The 16,912-nt window shown below is 46.3% G+C and overlaps 1 protein-coding gene across 1 annotated transcript in view; it reads right to left on the reverse strand.

Moving 5' to 3' along the window:
- LOC102456845 (putative acyl-CoA dehydrogenase 6) overlaps window positions 1–16,912 on the reverse strand; it is a 118,988-nt gene that overhangs the window by 42,636 nt on the left and 59,440 nt on the right. Inside the window, exon 3 of the mRNA XM_006114488.5 lies at window positions 1,458–1,587. Within this exon, the coding sequence (XP_006114550.4) occupies window positions 1,458–1,587 (130 nt within the window). The remainder of the gene's footprint in view (window positions 1–1,457; window positions 1,588–16,912) is intronic.

Raw genomic sequence — 16,912 nt, forward strand, 5'->3', positions numbered from 1 at the left:
TCTCTTTTTTTTTTTCTGTTTCCCAGTTGGAGGCCACGTCAGTGAGGGGTTTTTTTGTGGGGGGGGGGGGGTTGCTTCTCACTTGTGTGGGGTCTGTTTTTTCTGTGGGTCAGTTGCCACTGAAAAAAGTTTTACACCCCTGTTTTAAAGCTTATACCAACTTTAGTGTGAGCTGTTTTCTCTGCCACCCACACACATACCTCTTCTTCCAATATTTGTTGAAAATTACTCATTTTGCCTCTCTAATGAATGCCAAATTGGAATAAGTTACATATACAGTAGTTTCTGAACCAGCCATATTCGGTGTGTAAGGTACACCACTATTAACATGACTCCTAAATTTGGTTCTACATATTATTATTACTATTTTTTTTCTCAACCTCCCCTGTCTTCCCCCCTCCAACTCTTCCTTTTTCAAAATTTCATTTGAGGATATAAGTGTTTCCCATTCTATGGCCATGATATTCAAATTTGCTTTACAACAGATAACTAAAAACATTTTGAGATTTATCTTCATAGACTGTGTGGCATTAGTCTCTGACTGCCAAATAATTGATTCTCACTTGTTCTTGTTAAGACTGAATTACTACCATTCATCTTCTTGCACCAGCCATGGATTTGTACATTGATTGTATATTGATTGTACATGGATTTGGCTGGCACCATTAATGTGTGGAGGTTCTGTGTTTAATTTATGTCTAGTCTTATTTTCAGGAACCAATGCACTGAAATAAAAGGTGGTATATTTATTTTTGTCTCAGAAGCATCTTTAAATTAACTAATTTCTATTTGAATAATGCCAACACCATGGGAAACAAAACAGTGCATTCTTGAATCAATTATTTAATTCTTGGCTTACTAGCTTGAAAGAATGTTGTTAAAATGCTTCAGAGAAGTCAAAGCTCTGTGTCTAGTGTTCTAAATCAGTTACAACATATTTTCCTGTTGCACTATAGATTGAACCTCTCTAACCCAACACCCTCTCTAGTCCTACACTCTCTGGTCCAGCAACATCCGTGGTCTGGCATGATTTTAGCTAGCTGGATGTCCACTTATCATGGGTATGACCAAGTTTCTCGCGGTACCATAAAGTTTTACAGATATCAGTCCTGGCTGTCAGTGATCTTTGCAGTTATTTAGCTCTAATTTACCCCTAAAAGTCTTTTAACAGCCCAGCAAGCAGTGGAAGTGTTGGTAATGCGACTAGACAATGTTGACCTCCCATAGTTGGGCAGATTCTCTGGTTCGGTACCAGTCAGGTCCCAAGGGTGCTGTACTAGAGAGTTTCAACCTGTACGTTATTTAAAAGTAAAGGTAAAGAGGAGCTTCCCTTGATTTTTAAAATTAAAAATGGTAAATTTGCTCAATTTTTTTAGTGCTAAATACATTATATTATTTCCGAATAAATTTGAAGTTGAAAAGAAGAAAGGGAATTGAGGGTTTCTTTTGAAAGTTACCTTGTTAGAGCTGGTGTAGCCATGTCAGTTTGCACTCCAATAGCCATAGGAATGCCTCCACATCGGATATTTCCCAGTTCCTCTGCCACCGCAATGCTATAGGAGAAGTCCAAGCCCATGCCACCATATTCTGATAAGAAGAAAAGAGCAATCATATTACCATTGTTTGTTTCCAATTGAAATAAGAGAAACGAAAACCTATTTAATTATAATAGTCTACAAACTGGGGCTATTATATAATATTCAAATATTTAACAATGGTTAAGTTTTATTACAGTATACACATATTTAAAAATGAGTTTAAAATTACAACTCCCATATCATTCCATGCATATTTCTCACTGCTACAGAGCACAAAAAGCTCTCAAAAACTAAGCAGAATCAGCCCTTGACAACAGCTGGGAGGGAAACCCCCATGGAAAACTGAGGAATTGTGGAAAATGGTGATTTAGTTGGTGATTCCTTTCCCTCTGGATTAGCACTGAGCCTTTACCCAATAACAATACCGGGTAGGACTCTGCTGCTGGATATTCATATATGATGTAACTCTTTATGGTCATTAAAGCACTTTTCACTACAACAGGGGAAATGACTCTGTTGTCTTGGACAAATTCCAGTGTGGGTCATTGCATCTCCCCACATTTCGAACTACAATTTCAATTCAAGAGGATGTTCTTCTTCATCTCTTCTCCAGGTTATATACTCCTGCCTAGTACTAACACACAGCTGTGTATTGCACCTGAGAAGTAGCTGTGTTGCCATGGGGTTGTGTAGGAGATGATTCCTGTACATAATATATATTCAAGATGAATTATTATTACAATATGATTTGACTGAAGAGTTTGATTAGGTGGCATTTTGCAACTTTAATTAACTCATTGGAAACTCACTTCAACTGAAGAAATTTAAAACAAACGAGTATGGAAAAATGTTATGTGGCCCAACCACCTGTGTTCTGTTTGTTCCATTCCCAGCTGTGCTCTTTGACATCACCAGTTTGCTATCTCAGCCTTGCTTACCCTTACACTGAACTTCCATGAAGTTTGCATTATAACATCGATAGACAAATTAAAAACGACACAGCCCATATAAACACATGACTTTATACATTATTATCTGTTTCCTAAACCCACAGGGAGTGCCTTTGTGCATCCTCTCTTTGCAGGCAAGGAAGTCACTAATTCAACTGGCAAAGTTCGAACTTCAGTTTTGCATGATGTATCTGCATAATATGGCACTGGGTTTTCAGCATACTGAATTTACTATATTTCAAAACTTAGTTCAGTCACCAGCCAGAACAAGCCTATAGATTTTTTTAAATTAAAAAAAAAAGCATGTAAAACCCTCCCAAGAAGAGGTTGCATTTAAGCAGTGCAGGGAAATGAGAGTCATATGGGGATGTCTGCAATAGAACACATAATCCATCACAGTTGGTGTTACAATAGCCCTAGCAATGAAGAGACTAGCTAGCAAAGGTTAAAAAAAAGGGTTTTATGGCTAGCAATACACTGGCTACCCAAAAATGGTTTTGATATGTTTCCACCAGAGATTTTTTTACAAGTCAATAACATTTCAGACTGAGAAACTATGCTGGTCAATGCATCACTTTTCTTCCCCCAACATTGGATGTTAATTGTACAGTAGAAAGCAAAGTAGTAAGTAGCATAGTCTACCATCACACTCCCCAGGAAAATAAAGAATCACATCTGACAGGCACTAATCATGCAGTGTTGTAGCTATGTTGGTCCCAGCGTATTAGAGAGACCAAGTGGGTGAGGGACGATCTTTTATTGGAACCTCTTCTGTGTTGAGAGAGGCAATCTTTTGAGCTCAGGCCAAGTCTACACTGAGATGCTATTACTTTCTGGCTCGGGGGTGTGAAAAAACACTCCCCGAGTGCAGCAAGTCACAGCGCTGTATAGCACCAGTGTGAGCCAGGCTACAATGCTGGGAGCTGCAATGCTGGGAGCTGCACTTCCAGTGCAGTTAACTGCTCCACTCACAGAGGTGGTTTCCATAAAGCACTAGGAGAGCTCTCTCCCAGCTCTCGTGCCATAGTCTCACTTTCAGTTTAAGGCACTACCAGGGCTGCGCTTTAAGCTGTGAAGTGTAGACAAAGCCTTACATAGACCTCTTCTTCAGGTCTAGGAAGTGTACTGAGTATCTCCCAACTAAATACAAGATAGGCTAAAAAATCTTTTCCAAGTAGTTAACACATTTCAACGGACTATTCAAGAGGAAGTGGCCTGTTAACACCTTTCCAATCACATGGAGTAAAGGAAGAGGTGGAAACAGATTGAGAGAGGGGAAGGAGGTTATGAGTAGGTTAGAGATCAGCAGTTCTCAACCTATGGCCCAATTAGCACACTGCTGCGGCCCAGCTCAGCTCAGTGCTGAAGGCCGGCCAGTGGGCTGGGGTACATTGGTTTTGAATACCTGGCGCAGTGGGGTAGGAATCCCACATCCAGGACTAGAGCAGCTGGCCAGCCTGACCTGCTGATGTCTGGAGCAGCCAGCCAGCCTCGCAAGGGACAGACCGACTGCTCTAGTCCCAGATGCAGGACTCCCATCCAACTACACAGTAAAATGTCAGCACTGGAGCAGCCAGTTAGCTCCCATGCATTTGGAAGTCTGGGACAGCCCACCTGCCCCATGAGCTTCAGGGCTGAAGCAGCTGGCATCTCCCTAGTGGTCGACTCTGGAGCAGCTGTCTGGCCTGCCCCAGAGCTCTGAGTTCTAGAGCAGCTGCCCAGCCCTGCAAGCTCCAGGGCCGGGGCAGCCACACAGCAGGGATTGCACGGGAAGGCAACTGTTATAGATTATTTTAATAATAAATACAAAATAAATTCAGGAATCTCTATTAAGTTCATGATTCTTAGCGTCTAGCAAAATTATGAATTTAAGCTCCCAGGTTCATCTTTTGAAAGTGTTGTGGACATTTTCTTTGAGCATGAGGACTGAAAAGTCAGAGTGATTTTTTTTGTGTGCATGAATACTTTTCACAGCAATCACTCTGTAACTGGGATCTTAAATTCATAATTTTGCCAGACACTAAAACACATGAGTAACTATCTTTGTATGCCACATAATTGGTCTTCTATGTTTATAGAGTTGTGAAATCTGTCATATTTACCAACTGTCAAAAATGAGATGATGTAGAATCATTTCTGGTATTTGGTAACCCCTTGTAACTCACTCATTTCTCATTAACTCTAGAAAACTAAAAGAAAAAATGAGATGATTCAGGTCTGAGAGAACAATATTGGTGCCAAGAAAACAACAGAATTAACTGGCAGTTTTCACCAGAGCATATAATTTCAAATGAACAGATGCAGAGCTAAAATGTTCAAGCCTTAGTCACCTGTCATAAAGATAGTCTAAGAATAACAATTCTAGAACTACACAAGGTGTTAGTGTTCATTACTCAGTGAGTGCATAAATCCCTCTATAATACTCTTCCTGTTTCTGGGATGATCAAAATAAAACAACACAGCTCATCCCTCACCTTCTCTTAATATGTCCACGTTGGTCATTTGTTTCTTATTGGTAATAGCAAATATGCCTCACTGCACAGAGTGGAAACTCTTTGTTAGAGGTCAACTCAGCTAGATTTGAATCCACAGGTATGTTACTCAACTAATACATCTGGATCAGTCCACAAAAATGTTAAAGAAAAACACACATAAATCTCTCTACCATGGAGAGGAACATATTACAGTTATAAAACTGTTTGTGGGCTAGGGCTACAAAACCAGTGCCACATACAACCCTCAATTCACAATGGATCTCTTCCTGATAATGGATGATTTGCAGAAGACCAAGAGCTTTTCGTTCATGTGATAACTAAAAATTATTAATGACGTTTTAATATGACTTAGAGGGGAAAATTTAGTGCAGGACACTTTTGGAGCCTCTGCTATTTCTGTACTTTGATCATTGTGTACACATGCACTGTGAGTAACTGCCAATTAGGTGTGCCTAAATTATTAGAAATGTTGATGTTGTTATAGTGTTAGGCTTAAGAGTTGATTCGCTCAGATTCATGTAGTAGCTTAAATCTTTCAAAATTGTTTCAGATTAATACAGAGGTGGCAGTGCAGAAGGAGGGGCTATGTGAAACAGTGCATGTTAATTGATGAGCCTAGTCTCATCAGTTAACCAGGTAAATAGTTAACCATGTAAACAGTTACACTTTCATATCCCTAAGCTCTACAGCATGCATATTAATCTTGAATCCTCATCCTCTTTCTGATTTTTCTCAACCAGCGCTTTGTTATTATTATTGGGGGCTGTTGGATTTTTGTTTGTTTTTTGATTAGCCATAAATTATACAGAAGCTTAGATTTTATGTCCTGGGGGTTTCAGTACCAGAGAATGCAATCTCAGTTATTAAGAATAATAAAACAAAATTAAAATCCAATTAAATTCTACTGGGGGAGAGAAGGAACAAGGAAGAAGAAATCAAGAAGTTTATGAGCATGATAGTGCACAGTGCCAAGTCCCTCTTGCAGGAGTGAGCACCCTCAGCTCTTATTGTAATGCAAATCCAGTTCTAATGAGGTTTCCAACCGAATTCTGCAAGCTAACAAAAACGTCAAATCCCCAGCTTTAGCTTTCATGTGCTTTTTAATACAAACCCCCAGACTAGAACTCTGTCAGTCAGTAATTACTGCAGTATCTCATGATGAGCATGACACATTGTTATGATTTGTTTTAAAAAAGTTGTTCAGATTTCATTTGCCATTTTTTCCGCTGAACTGGGGACAAGTTTAGTTAGTAGGGAAATCTGCTGCTCTCCAGCCAAGAGGTTGCTACTCTTCTTACAAACAGGCATATATTGCAGCAACAGCCTTTGACCAAGAAGGTAAGACATCCAATCCTGTTAACGTCATTGAATCAGCCATCAGAGTCACCATGAAAGCAACACCAGGATAAATACCCCTTCCTGATGTAAGCAGGATCTGAAGGAATATGTCCCTTACAGATAGTGGGAACAGACCTTGAGAGTGTCTAAATAAATACAGTTTGCTCTTGCTTTGCTTAGCTATATTGGATATTCAGCAGGTGCAGTGCTATTTTGCTCATTGTAATCAACTTAATTTATGACCCAACACCAGCTACGTTTCTATTAAATGCAGGGATAGCTAAAACATGGTTACCAATGTTTGTAATTTTGTGGAAATACAGAAAAGTAGGACTGTGCTATATTGTTCCTAATGAAAGGGCTCACAGTTAGCAGACAGAAGCTTGCTAATACCGGGCTCCACTTTCATAGTCCTATGAGGGGAAGCGGTGAGGGAAGGTTATTCTGGTCAGGAGGCTATTATGGCTTCCCCTGCCTTGACTGGTTTGACCTGTTCCACCCCCCCCCACACACCATTCAAAGAACAGAGCTACACAGGCATCATAATTTCTGTTAATTGTGTTGGAGTTGTGTTCTTCTACCCTGCTTGCTAAGAGCTGAAAATCACTGATAGCTGAGATAATTTGAAGTGTTAGGCAGAAATGGATGGTGATGAGCAGCCAATAAGATGGCAAACAATCATCAGAGCGGTGGTATAACAAGTGGCCAGCCAGCAAGGCAGTGTCGGAAAGGTGTATTGAGTGGCCAGCAGGGCAGACGCAGAGAGATGAGATGAATGGCCAGCAGGGTGGAGGCAGAAACGAGTGAGTAGGTGGATGAAGCAAGTGACCAGTGGAGTAAGATTTCTCTTTACCTACCCCCTCACTCAGGATGGGAGGTGAACTCTGCAGATAAACCTCTGAGCTCTGGATCTGCTCTGACCAAGGGCAGCAACTATGAGTGGGGTGCAGAGAAGGGCTGAGCATGTGAAAGGGACAGATTGCCAGACTTAAGAACCTGAGAGGAAAAGGACATTGCCCAATCTGCTTAGGACGGGACTTGCACTCACGGTTTTTGTTTATGAACCCTGTTTGTGGTGTTTTCCCAAATTAATGCCAAATTACTTCCTTACCTTTTATGAAAAGATTCTTTTCTACACTCAGAGTCTGCGCTTGCAGGTGGGGAAGCACTGCCTCTCAGAGGCACCCAGGGGTAGTATGTGAATTTCCCAGATTATTGGGTGGAGGCTTGAGTCAGACAGATGGAGAGGAATGCCTAGATATCGAACCCTTCCTGCTGCAGGCTCCACCTGACAAAAGGTTATATCTACAGGCTGAACGTGTCTTTAGTGACAAACTCAATGCCCACCAGGCCTCACAAAAGAAGTGAACTCTGCCTCCCAAGGTAGAAGAGAACACTACCACTCAGCTACATTCTAATTATTGCCAAAAGTGTAAATACACATGGAATTCCAAAGGTGTAGGACATACAAAGAACGGGGAGGCTTAGCACAACTGGATTTTTATTTTTTTTATAATTTCAGCAGATAATATCGATGTTTATTTTTGAGCATTTTTAATGTGTATTGATTTAAATCAGGGGTGTCAAACTCCTGGCCTGCAGGCCATCTACCCCTGGCCCTGTATCAGCAAGCTGAGCAACATAAGATAACCCGACCATCCCAGAAAATCTTAGTTACAAGCTAGGTAAGCACATCGTTCTTACTAATAGTGACTATTACAGTGTCTGGGGCAAAAGTCAAATCAATAGAGAGACCTCTGTAAACTAATGCACCAACTGTAGATTCCCCTGCTGCTTTTGCACATTCAGTAATCATCTCATTCACATTCACCAGACAACCAGATTCCTCAAAAATGACAGCACTTGATGCAGTGGAGGAAATACAACTGTCAATTCATATAAAGGAACTAAGATTACAAATCCCTCAAACAGTTGTTCACACAACAATTTAAATGTCTTCACAGTTGTTACGGGGCGCGTGGGCGTGCCCCACCTGGGGCTCACAGGCCACTAGCGGTTCCGTGCCCTTAAACCCTGCGTTGCGTGCTCCCAGTCACCCACCCTGCCCCGAGTCTAGCAGGGTTGGTCCACTCCTAAAGTAGTCTCTCTCCGCCGTGGCGTCAGTGGGCCGGCGAGGTGAGGTAGGGAGGCTCGGGCCCGCCCTCACTCCGAGCCTCGACTCAGGGCCCTAAGGACTGGGGACGGCACCCCAGGTCTGGTTGGTGGGGGGAAACCTCCGCTCTGAAACACACCAACCCGCCCAGGATCAATACCCTGCCCTGGATCACTTCCTACCTCCCCCACTGAGTCACGGTGGCTGACTTGTCCGGTGGCCCCCAAAGGGGCAACTCGTGCAGCCTCCGTGAGGCCCTCCATTGGTTGTCTCCCTCCATCTCCTCCACTCGCCTCTTCTCTGAGGTCCGTGCCTCTGGGTCCGTCAGTCCTCCTGGGCTCTCTGCCCTTCGGCTCCTCCTCTCTTGATTCTGGCGGTGGCGCTCCTCTTAAGCGTCCCGCCACTGCTACGTCTCGTGCGCCAGGGGCGGGGGCTGCTTCCTCTCCTCCCGACGCCCCTCCCCCTGGGCCTCTCCGCCCAGTCCGAGTTGGGTCGGAGAAGCCCTGGCTCTGCGCATGCGCCACTCCTGGCCGCGTTGGTTCGCCGGCCCCGCAGCTTCCCCGCTCTCGCCGGGGCCGTGGGCGCTCGGGTGCTCCCTGCCCGTCCGCTCCCTCAGCCCCTCCTCTGCCCACGGCGGAGCAAGCTGCACAGGGCCGGAGCCGGCACGGGGCCGCCACTTCTCCCCAACAAGCCGGGGACGGCACCGCGATTGTGCGGGGCGCGGCAGCTACCCTGTCACAATAGTATTGTGATCATAACGTTTCATGCTAATGGCATATGTATAGATGTTTCAAAATATAGATAGATGGTATGGGGAGGGAGTACCAACCAGTTTGCTGGAGATCTTATGGTCCTACCACACCCCATCCCAGAAAAGGAGCAGTGAAGTGGGCCAACCTAAAAGAGGCTGCAGGGAAGCAGCCAATCAGAGTCCAGCAGGCTCAGTTAAAAGTAGCTGCAGGGCTTCATCTGATCAGTTGCTGGCTGGGATCAGAAGGGGAAAGATGGACTAAAATGGTTCAAAACTCCATAGTTAAAGAAGCCTGGGAGAGACCCTGCTCAATAAGGGAACAGACAGAGAACCCCTAGGTAAGGTGAAGAGAGGCGGCTACATGAGAAAAAGCCCAGGAAACAGCAGCAGCTATTATTAAAGGAAGCAGCACTTAGTTGCTATTTGCAGGGTGCCAGGGTAGGTGGGTTGGCCTGGGCCTTTCCCCCACCACACCGGCAGTGAGCAAAGCCCTGAGAAAGAGACAAGAAGCCCAAGCAGAACGCTGAAATTTAAAAGGCTCCAAGATGGGGATGAAGACCTTGCAGAAACCAGCCACTTATTGGATTTTCTTACCTTGGGAAGGGTACCAAACTTGGAGTAACCTAGCTGGAGAGCAGACCACCTAGCATTTGTGACTGTAAACCTGCCACAGTTGTCAACAAGCCCGTGGAATATCATGGAGAAATACCCCTTCCTGCTTTTGAATTCTGAGCCCTGACTAGGAATAGGGGGCAAACAATAAGCACATGGATCCCAATCAATTATCCCAGTAAAGTTTGGGACACCCCCCACTCATATAGAACTATCAATAATCTCCTGAGCATTACCATGCTTTGTAGCCCCGAGCAGCAGTAACTTTTCCACAGCATGACATATCTGCACGACGACAGCCCAAACAGTCTATGTCCCCATGCTGAATTGGGTCACTATGGACCATTAGCATTCAGGAGTGACTAGCTTCTAGATGGGAATGATGATCCACTTCTCCAAAGGCACGGATCCCTGCATGTTGGTGCACTGTCTCTGTAGTGCCCGGGTCAGGTCAGTACATATCTCGTAAAAGGATGAATTCCCTAACCTGAAATTCTCTCGCCACTGCTGGTCATCCCTGATCTGCAAAATAATCCTCTTATCTGTGTTGGTTCCCAGTCCTAGAAACTGCTCTCCATGGAACTTGTCCTCTAGTATCTGTAGCATGGTACAGGTTGAACCTCCCAAATCCAGGACTCTCTGGTCTGGCAACATCCGTGATGCAATAGAGCAGGTGCCAGTCAGGAGAACACAGAGCTGGGGAGCCCTGGCTGGGTCAGCAGCAGCAGAGTTAGGTAGTGGCTGGGGAGCCCCTGCCCCAGCCAAGAAACCCCCAGCATTAGCTGGGCCAGGTGACAGCTGTGCAGCCCCAAGACAGGGAATCCCAGGGGAACCCCCAGCAGGAGCAGGATTGGCCCCAGCAGTGGGACAGGCCGTAGTCAGGAGGCCCCGGCTGGGAAACCTCAGGAAACACTCGGCGGCAGTGGGCTGGGGTGGCTGGCCACCCTGGCTGGAGATCCCCATCATGTATCAGCAGGGCCAAGCAAGGCCGGGGTATCCCCAGTGGCAGGGGGTGAGGCAGATCTGGGGAACCCACGGCGGCTGCAGGGCCAGGTGGGGGCAGGGGAGCATTGGCCAGAGACCTAGGGAGCCCCTGGTGGCTGCGTGGCCAGGCAGGACCGGGGAACCCCCAGCGATAGCGTGGCCAGCATGGCCGGGCAGCCTGGAAGGGGAACTCCAGGGAACTCTGGCAACAGCGAGCGGTGCCACAAGGTGGGAGCTCTAGCCTTGGGAGCCCCAGGGGGAGGAGCCAGGGAGTGGGGCAGCCGGCAGAGGAGCATTGACCTTCCCTGGTCCAGCAAACTCCCTGGTCTGGGACCACTCAGGTCCCGAGGGTGCTGGACCAGGGAGGTCCAGCCTGTATCTTTCTTGTTCATGTCCTGGTTCCACTACTGCTAATAATGCTCCTGCAATAGCTGCTGCAGCTGCCATATCACCTGTTTGATGGTACAGCAGGCAAAGTTCCAAACTGAATTCATCTGGCTTTCAGTGCTGAAATACACCCCAATCAGCCTGTGCACATTCAACACTGCCAGCACTACTCGGTCCATGTTGGCTGACAGCAATTCAAATATAGTACTAGCCCATGCAAAAAGGAAGTGTGGGATGGAGACAAAGGAATCATGGGATTTTTTAAAAATATGAACTAATCTGGCTTCTTCTATGCATCCCACAATGCCCAGCAAGAAAAATAATCCGAGCATATATATGGCTGAACGGCAAAGCAAAGGAGCAAGCGAGACCTTCCAAGAATGCTATGCCGTCAGTTCTCAGCAAACTGCTGCCATATGTACACAATGATTCCCACCGACCGAGGTCACACCACCCCATGCACACTACCACTGCAGTTTGTGTACAGCACATTACCTGACACCAAGAAAAGAAAACAGTGGGTTAATTCCCTACGTAGACAAGCTCAGGGTGTTTGTGCAGCTCCTTGTACAGTATAACGCTAAATGCAAATGTCTCTAGAAGCTACTGCTATACGTTATAATAATCTTCAATGTAACTAATTATGGAATTTTGCTTCTTACCTTTTTCGTTGCTCATCTTTTTTAAAGGACTTTGGGATCCTGCTTTTATTGTGTTCAGTTTAATGACTTTTCCTTTATACACCATTTCTGGCTTTCTTTTGTTGGAGAGGTGGTTTTTAAGGATATGGGGGGAGGGCACTGTTCTCTCTAATCTTTTCCCAGCCACGTGTGGATTTTTTCCATCCATGCGCAGAATAAAATGTTCTATGTGCACTGAGGCATGTGTGTATGTGCACCACCAATAGAAACAAAAACCTGGCTATGGGCACTCTGCTGATGAGCTGGGTGGCATATGAATCTCTCCTGAGCAGCCACACAAGCACCCAGCTTACAGGGAACACTAGTGGAGGAGTTATAACACACACACACACACACACACACACACACACACACACACACACAAGCCAGTAACATGACTTTCCCCCAACATGACTGTTAATTATTTTCCTCAAAAGGCATTTCCACACAAAAGACTGTACATTTATTCCTCTGGGAATCTCTGATTATCCTAAGAAACACACTGAAAGTTCCTGGGTTTAGTTTTCTTCCCATTCCATCATTAGCGACACCACTAACAAACACTGTGCAAACAAATCAAGGTACAAGCCACTAAACACTCAAGATTTTGAAATGGGAATGCTAGCAGCATTTAACTAAAGCAGCTCTGGTAGGCACAATTATAATACAATTTATCACTCAGCACACACCACACTGTAGAATACATAATCACCACACCAGCAGGTTGAAACCAATAACATAACACACTTGAATAAATTAGGCTAAAACCGTGTGCCTTAAGGAAATGGTGAGATGTCAACGTGATCTGTAAGAACTGAGATGAATTTTAAAAATAAAATGCCTAGTGGAGTCCTCTACACCTCCCTTCCTCCCACTCCCCCAGCTTCTTAACTGTAACTTTTTAAACAACAATAGGAATCTTGAATGCAAATATGTTTGGAGACAGTAATAATGTTATCAAATCTGTAAATACTTAGGGCTAGACTCTGACATTGTTCCTCATCTGAAATAATTCCTCACTTCATGAGGCATCTAAGTGACATCATGGAGCAAGACTGTCAGAATCTTGTTGTTTAAGGTAACACAGATTGTCTTTTATCTGGTATCTTTGCAAAAAAAAAATTAATGTTCTTAACACCTTTTTTTAAAAAAAGCATCAATCATGTATGTGTTTGAATGACCACAGCTTTAATACCTAACTTTAGTTTCATGCTGCCCTTCTGAAAAGAAATTACATTTGCAAATATATTTATATCTTTTATTCTTATGCAGGCACACTGGCATGCACCTGTATTCCAGCTACTTGGGAACTTCAGGCTGGTGGATCAGTCAGGGGTTTTGGGGTGCTATGCCTGATAGGTGTTCAGTGCCACTGACAGCCTGGCTGAAGGACTGGCTAGATTAACAACACAAATGACATGTTGTGATTGGCACCCTCTCTGTGAGGGCTGATGGACCACTTGATCAAGGTGACTCTTATAAATTGGACTGGAAGAGATGATGTAAAATGTTTAAATTAAAAAAGAAAAATGGGTGAAAAAATTCACACACACACACACACAAACATTTTCCTCCCCAGAAATCAGTAATTTACGGTGGGAGCTATCTGAGAGTCTCTTACAAGCACTAACTTCCTCAGTTAATACCAATCATGGCCGAATAATCTAGTTCATAACAAATCTTGGAGAAAAGGATCACTGAAACTCAGAATTTTCCTTCCTTCTCCTGTGAAAAAAGACTCTCCAAAACTATTGTGTTATCTACCACCTCTTTAATACACGCACACACAGTTGGGATTTGCCACTGGAACTTTACAAATTAGTAAAGGAATCATCTGAAAATGACTACGACTTTCATGTGTGTGTGTGTGCACGTGTGTATAAAAAGCAATATAAACACAGCCTCTCCAGGAAGGCACGAGACCTTCTGCCACATATAGCACTGCCAGCCCAAGTTGGGACCCAGCCCGTCTGCCCCAACCAAGGTAAAACAGAGGGAGACTATATCGCTCTCCATGGTGGGGGTGTCCCCAGGGATTTATTGTCCTTCCTGCAGCCCAGTGTGGTAGCCGTGCTCTGGCTCTGCTTGTGCAAATAAATGGGGTGCTAGTCACATCCTGTCCTCTTCCTCCCTGGCACTGGGTGGAGGCAGTGGGGCAGTCAAGATGGGACATTCCCAGCAGCACTAGATCCACCGAATGGCCGAGGCTCTGGCCCAGAAGGGACACCACCCCCACACTTCCGACCAAGTCAGGAGCAGACACCAGTGCTCACCTGGCTGGAGCTCCTGGAGGAGGAGGACGACGATGATGACCAACAGCTGCAGGAGGATGACGACACTAGCAGCATTGTCACCCTCAGCCTGGAGCTGGTATCCCAGAGCTTGGAGATCACTCAGGCATCATCTGACGCCTGGGACGGATCGTCAGGTGGGTGCTCTCATTTTGTCTCACACACTGGGCGGGGAGGTGGGCTCAGAGAGGATGGGGTGTGATCATCGCTTGGCATGCTTGGCCTGGACAGCGTGCAGCTGTCCAAGCATGTGCAAAGACGTGCAGTGGCAGTGCGCCCCACATGTCCTTAGGAACCAGCCCCAGAGCACACACGGACTGCTGCTCACAGGCTGGAAGGGAGGCCCCATACATGCCTGACCCCTGGGTGGGACGTCCTCCTCCTGCCAGCCACCGCCGGAAGCAGCCTGGGCAAAAGGACACATGCACAACCCCACAAAGACCGAAGTGTGCCGCACATAGCACATGGTCATGGCTGCACGCGAGAGACACTACCCATTCCCGCAGACAGCGCAGCCAGGTGCAGGGGTATGTGTGGGTCCTAGAGAGGGCCAAGCTGCTCCAGGACCCTGTCCCGCACTGGGGATCCCACTGTGGCCAGACACTTCCCTGGTCTGCTCGTCATGGGGGAGGGGGGAAGTGGCCAGGATGGTCTCCTGGGTACCTTGGGGCCCGTGAAGCCAAGCCTGCTGTGCAGGCCACACATGGCCTTGCTCTTGGGACATCACCATCCCCTGTTCCAAGGACAGTTGCTCCCTGCTCACGGAGAAGGGCACGGCCTCAGGGACAATGTCTGCATGGATGACTGACCACCTCTTCCCCTTGTCCTCCACAGTTGGACCAGCTGTTGCTGAGGGGCGATCCACACCATCACAGGCAGTCGCCTGAAGCCGGGGGAGCCACAACCGCTGGAGGGTCCACCAGGACCTCATGAGAGAGCACGCTGCAGTCCTGCGTCACATACAGCAAACCCTGGCCCAAAAGGTCTGTGATGATGCCAAGTGGCACAATCACATGTGGGACCAGCTTGTGCAACAGGGTGAAAACGTGTTCCAGGAAGTGATGGCACACCTGGCTCCAGTCCCCATTCTAGCCCTCCCCCCTACCACTCCTGCTCCCCTCGACTCCTGCTCCCCGTGCCATCCCCATGCCCTCTTCCCCTGCTCCCTCTGCCACACCCGACGCTGCTGCAGTCACCCCCCCCCCCCCCCCGCTTCCAGGCCCCATCCAACATGAGTTCTTTGAGGTCCCCAGACCAGAGGTGGCACTTACAGCTGTGCAACACTCCACTTGCAGGCCTGATCCCCCCTCTCACTCCCTCAATCAGGTTCTCAGCCCCCCTTCGCCCCAGTTACTTTTAAAAATATATATACAAAATTTTCGGTCAACACAAAACTGTTTTTATTTATTGGGTGCCACAATGCTGTGGTGAGTGGATCGGAATGTGGGTCCCATCAATCGCTTCTCCTTAATTTGGGAAGTCCAGGGCAGCAAATCCGGTCATGATTGGGTCCAAGTATCTTTTTTGATGCGCTTGTACAGTGTAGACAAAATCTTTTGAAAGGAGTTTTTCAGAAGAGATCTTCCAAAAAAGCTTCTTTCGAAAGAAGCTTGCAGTCTAGACGTACACTCAGATGCTCACCCTACTCCAGCCCCACATGCTCCCAACCCATGCCAGAAGCCCAGCTGCCCACAGAGGAGCTGTGTATATTAACTTTTTAACTTTTAACCCACTTTTAACTTTTAGGCACCCCAAGGACGCCAGCACTCATAGGCATATCTACTGTGCTAAATGGAAATCCAGCCTTGCTTTTAAAGTGTTATATAAAGATGTTTTGGCATGTAGTCTTTGGGAGGACTACATTCCTCTCCATCATGTACTTTGTTCATGCCAAATATTTTGAGAGAGACGCTATTTTAGAAATGTTGGAGAGTGTTTTAACAATTTTTATTGGCACCGCTTTTTTCCATCTATCCCTCTATTATGTGAAGTTTTTATAGCACGCAGGCACTATTCCAGATCCCTACATGATGGGAATCTATCGGACCTTCTCCGACCCTTGTTTAAGGAAAATTCATTCATACCTGGCTACCAACAAGGTTTGGTCCCTCATAGGCCTAGATGCACTGGGAGAAGCCACTGATCAATTAAGAGGCCTTCTAAGGTCTCTTCCAGCTCTATGATTCTAAGAGCCAGCAGATAGAATTTTTATTTGGAGTGCTTCTTCTGAAGGCAGTGCACAGGGAGACTGGGACAATGGATGATCTTCTTGCTGATAGCTCAGGGCCAGGGCCTTGTCCTCAAGCATTTGCCTTGGAATTTGGTTAGTTTCCAGGTGCAGAGACGGGTCTGAATTTGTTATTTTTATTCAGCTGTTTACAGACTGACGCTAAGCTTGTGGCACAAGCCCACATGCTCCCAGAAGGCAGGGAGTGCCTGCAGTACAACTCTTGGCCCTGCAGGGGATGCTATGAAACAACCCTTCATGTGACACCCTACTGACTACCAGTTGCACCTTCCTGGTTCAGCACCCTCGAGACCTGACTGGTCCTAGATGAGGGGTTTTTCCGGACAAGGGGAGGTCATTTCAGGCCCCCAGCTGCCACCCCACCCTCTGCCGCCCCTCCACATATTTCCTGGCTCCTCCCCAGTGGCACCCTGCCACTCCTCCCCGCCTGCAGCCCAGATGAGCCATACTCTGGCTCCCTGTCCTCCCTGCTCACACCCAGATGAGCCACACGCTGGCTCCTGGCCCTCCCCACAGCCCAACTAA

This window comes from Pelodiscus sinensis, chromosome 2, assembly GCF_052426305.1.
Source record: "Pelodiscus sinensis isolate ZL-2025 chromosome 2, ASM5242630v1, whole genome shotgun sequence".
Taxonomy (NCBI): domain Eukaryota; kingdom Metazoa; phylum Chordata; order Testudines; family Trionychidae; genus Pelodiscus; species Pelodiscus sinensis.